Here is a 3,446-nt window from a genome sequence, read left to right as displayed (position 1 = left end):
ACTTTTATCCAAAGGGGGAAAAAAAAGAACAAAACCCTTTAGCCTCTTCTAATATATGTCAGCCAGAACTGTATTTGTGAATTAAAAATCTCCCATGCCCTTTTCTCCCACTGTGAATCCTTTTTTTTAAAAAAAAAAAAAAATTAAGTCAGGAAGCTGTTTGTGTGTTTAGCAAGGTAGGAATTGCAAACAGTCCTTAACAGTGTAATGGTACTATCTCCATTCCCATACATACTAAAACTTCTCCCAGAAAACACTAACATGCCAATTGGAAAAATCCAAATGTGGAAAGTTACATCAATTCTAAGAGTCAGAAGTAATGCCTCCTACTTCCAATACAACCCTTGACTTTGCATGTGATCTTGGGCTCTTAAGATGCCCCCAAAAAGGGAACTCTGCATAAATTTAGCAGTGCTGGGAACCCATATGTACTACTTTCCTCTAGAGGGCACTGAAAAAGTAAAAAATAATAATAATTGTTATTATAAGGATGAATAAAGAAAAAGTTCCTTAAAGTTTAAAAACATACAAGGACTTACGTTGACCAAGTTTGCCAAAAATATTCTATTGAATAATAGTTTCTTGCACTCGAATATGTAGAGAAAAAAATTCTTTGGGAGCTACCAAAATTGTTTCATTTGGTAACCTAAACTGGAAGCATGGCTCATTTCAGGTCTTAATTTGTAAAAAGGAAACATCCACTAAAGGGTATTTCTCTGCTAGTTTGGCTGTTAGTAGAAGGTGAAATTGGCTAAGACAAACACCGAGAAATATCTTACTGTGGGTCTCCTGCATAACTCAACTGTGCAGGGCGTATCCCAAAGTGGACGATAATTGGAAAAGTAATCACATCAGGGTTGAACTGTTCACGATCCAGTTGATCGATACGGACAGAGCTTGGTTTCTAGAGAGAAAAATCAAAGCCATTTATTCCCATAAGAAGTCTTTACGTATTGACTTTATCCTAAGCAGGGAAGGAATTAATCGAAATTTTTTCTAAGAAAGCCTTGTCCCCAAAGGGAAAAGGTCATTTAAAACCCTTTAATTATCGAAGCTATACAATATAAAAACGATAATGCCATCCCTGTAAGTGAGCCTACGCCATTTGGCATCATGAACAATGATTTTGTCCTTTTTTGCAGTCCACATAAAAACCTTTAAAAATTAAACTTTTAAAAGGACACCTCAACAGGTATAACTTTTCCTTAACCTCTGCAAAGGCACAGCGGAAGGATTCCACATCACAGGCAGAGCCTGTTCCGCTTTAATTTCACATTTCAGGATACACAACAGATGCCTCTATTTTTAAGTTTTTTCTCCAACTTGTTCTCAGTGGATCCTACGTATTCCTTCAATTCTACACCTTTAAGTTAGAAAACATAGTGGTACAAAGTCCAAATAGTTAAGCTTCTCTTATTATGTCCATGCAGGGCATTTGTGTATTTTAACAGAGAGCCTACTATTTTTTTCTTCATGTCTAATAAAGGAAGAAGTTAATGGCTCATTCTTTCTGGATCATTTGTGAAATGGCTTTCATCTTGAAAGCTTACATTTATGAAAAGATGGTAAAATGACAGAGGATAGGTTTCAGCAACCTCCTTGCTTACAGTCAACTCTCAGGACAGCCTCAATTAGAGACTCAGTTTTTACTAGTACACTGCAGAGTCTGTGGCTCAGTTGCTTTGAAGGCTAAGGCTATAAAACAGATTCATACAGAAGTCAATAATCTTCATTCTGTCCCACAACAAAGCCCAACAACTGTGATATCAGCCAGCCATCTGATATCCAATGAGGTGACAAAGGGAACAGACTTGGGTGAATTCATCCACATTACTGAAAAAGCTCAAGCCTTTCGGAGGCCAAGGCAGGCAGATCACAAGGTCAGGAGTTTGAGACCAGCCTGGCCAACACAGTGAAACCCTGTCTCTACTAAAAATACAAAAATTAGCCGGGCATGGTGGCACATGCCTGTAGTCCCAGCTACTCGAGAGGCTGAGGCAGGAGAATCGCTTGAATCCAGGAGGCAGAGGTTGTGGTGAGCCAAGGTGATGCCACTGCACTCCAGCCTGGGCAATACAGTGAGACTCTGTCTAAAAAAAAAAAAAAAACCTCAAACTTAAGTTTTAAAAGAATGTTTAAGTGTCATTTAATATGCAAAATTTCACTAGTTTCTCAAAGAGTTGGTCTCTGCTCTCAAAATTTGAAAACAGAAAATGTTTTGTTCACATGTAACCTAATATAAAATTATTTAAATGTCCATCAACAGTAGCAATGTGCTATTTAAGGTCAAAGAATTGCTTTCATTATTTCATACAACAAAACAGCAGAATATATTTTTTAAAGAGGAACTGTACAACAGAATGCTATTGAATTATGCATATTTCCATGATTTTAAGCCCCATGCTATGGTACCAACAGAGGAAACAGTAATTTAAAGTATCTATAGTTCTCTAAATTTGTGGCAGGGGTTGGGGGAGCAGGAAATGAAATAAATTCTAGACTTTGGCCACACCCTATAACATTTATTATACCCTCTTTGTATAAGAATAAAAAACATTCCTGCTAATGACTAAAGTATTCCCTGGCAAAGGCAAAGTGCTTAGGCAGGAAGATTAATTCTTTTCCATAATGGCTTGAAAAATTTAATAAATTTCCCAATATTCTTGCCATTGAGCAATCTTTCAAAGCAAGACCTACAGAGGATGAAAGGTAGTGTCATGTCTACTTTGTCATATGAGCAACTTCCACACTTCTCAGTAGGATGTTTTCATAATACTGAGTTCTCAGATTTTCTTCCTCCTTTAAGCATATCTTTAGATAAATACTATAAAAGAATTATCTTCAACACATTCCTAAGCCTGACACCAAAACGTCCAATATAAATCTTTCATACTGACTAGGTCTCACTTCAGATTTTCAATACTGGCTTTACAGCATCTCAAGTATGCACAGTTAATCATGCCAATAATTTCTACAATTTTTCAATTCCTCAGAGATCTTACTATTTAGGAAGCACTCCTGGCAAATCTAGCTCAGTGATCTCTCCTAAAATGAGAGGCTTTCCTGATGGGTCCATTAGTTCAACCATTCATCAAAGACTCCTTTCATATGTTTGTGGCCTTTGGGTTTTCACCTGGGCAAGCATCATGCATTAGGTTGGTGCAAAAGTAGTTGCGGTTTCTGACATTAAAAGTAATGGCAGAAACTGCAACTACTTTTGAACCAACTTGACATATAATTCCACTAGCACCTGGCTCATATAATAGTCCCTCAACAAACTGGTTGAATGATGATCATGGTGATCATAAACTTCATCTATGTCACTGGCTCAAAAACAAGCAATGAGAAAAATCAAACTGTTTGAGGATTTTTTTTTTTTTTAACTACAAAACTGGGCCTCACTACCTGGAACATATGGGGTTGAGTCAGCCAGGATAATCTTTTTT

General features: G+C 37.0%; 1 protein-coding gene across 5 annotated transcripts in view; it reads right to left on the bottom strand.

The window, feature by feature from the left end:
* DROSHA (drosha ribonuclease III) overlaps positions 1-3,446 on the bottom strand; it is a 140,076-nt gene that overhangs the window by 70,115 nt on the left and 66,515 nt on the right. For 4 of the 5 annotated variants that reach the window (XM_017526833.2, XM_017526835.2, XM_037737875.1 and 1 more), the window contains one exon: positions 780-904. In XM_017526833.2, coding sequence (XP_017382322.1) covers positions 780-904 — 125 coding nt within the window. The remainder of the gene's footprint in view (positions 1-779; positions 905-3,446) is intronic. The other variant, XM_017526834.2, reaches the window with a different exon arrangement.

This window comes from Cebus imitator, unplaced genomic scaffold, assembly GCF_001604975.1.
Source record: "Cebus imitator isolate Cc_AM_T3 unplaced genomic scaffold, Cebus_imitator-1.0 Scaffold44, whole genome shotgun sequence".
NCBI classification, from domain to species: domain Eukaryota; kingdom Metazoa; phylum Chordata; class Mammalia; order Primates; family Cebidae; genus Cebus; species Cebus imitator.
Note: the sequence above shows the minus strand (reverse complement) of the source record. Positions and strands in the feature narration are given on the sequence as shown.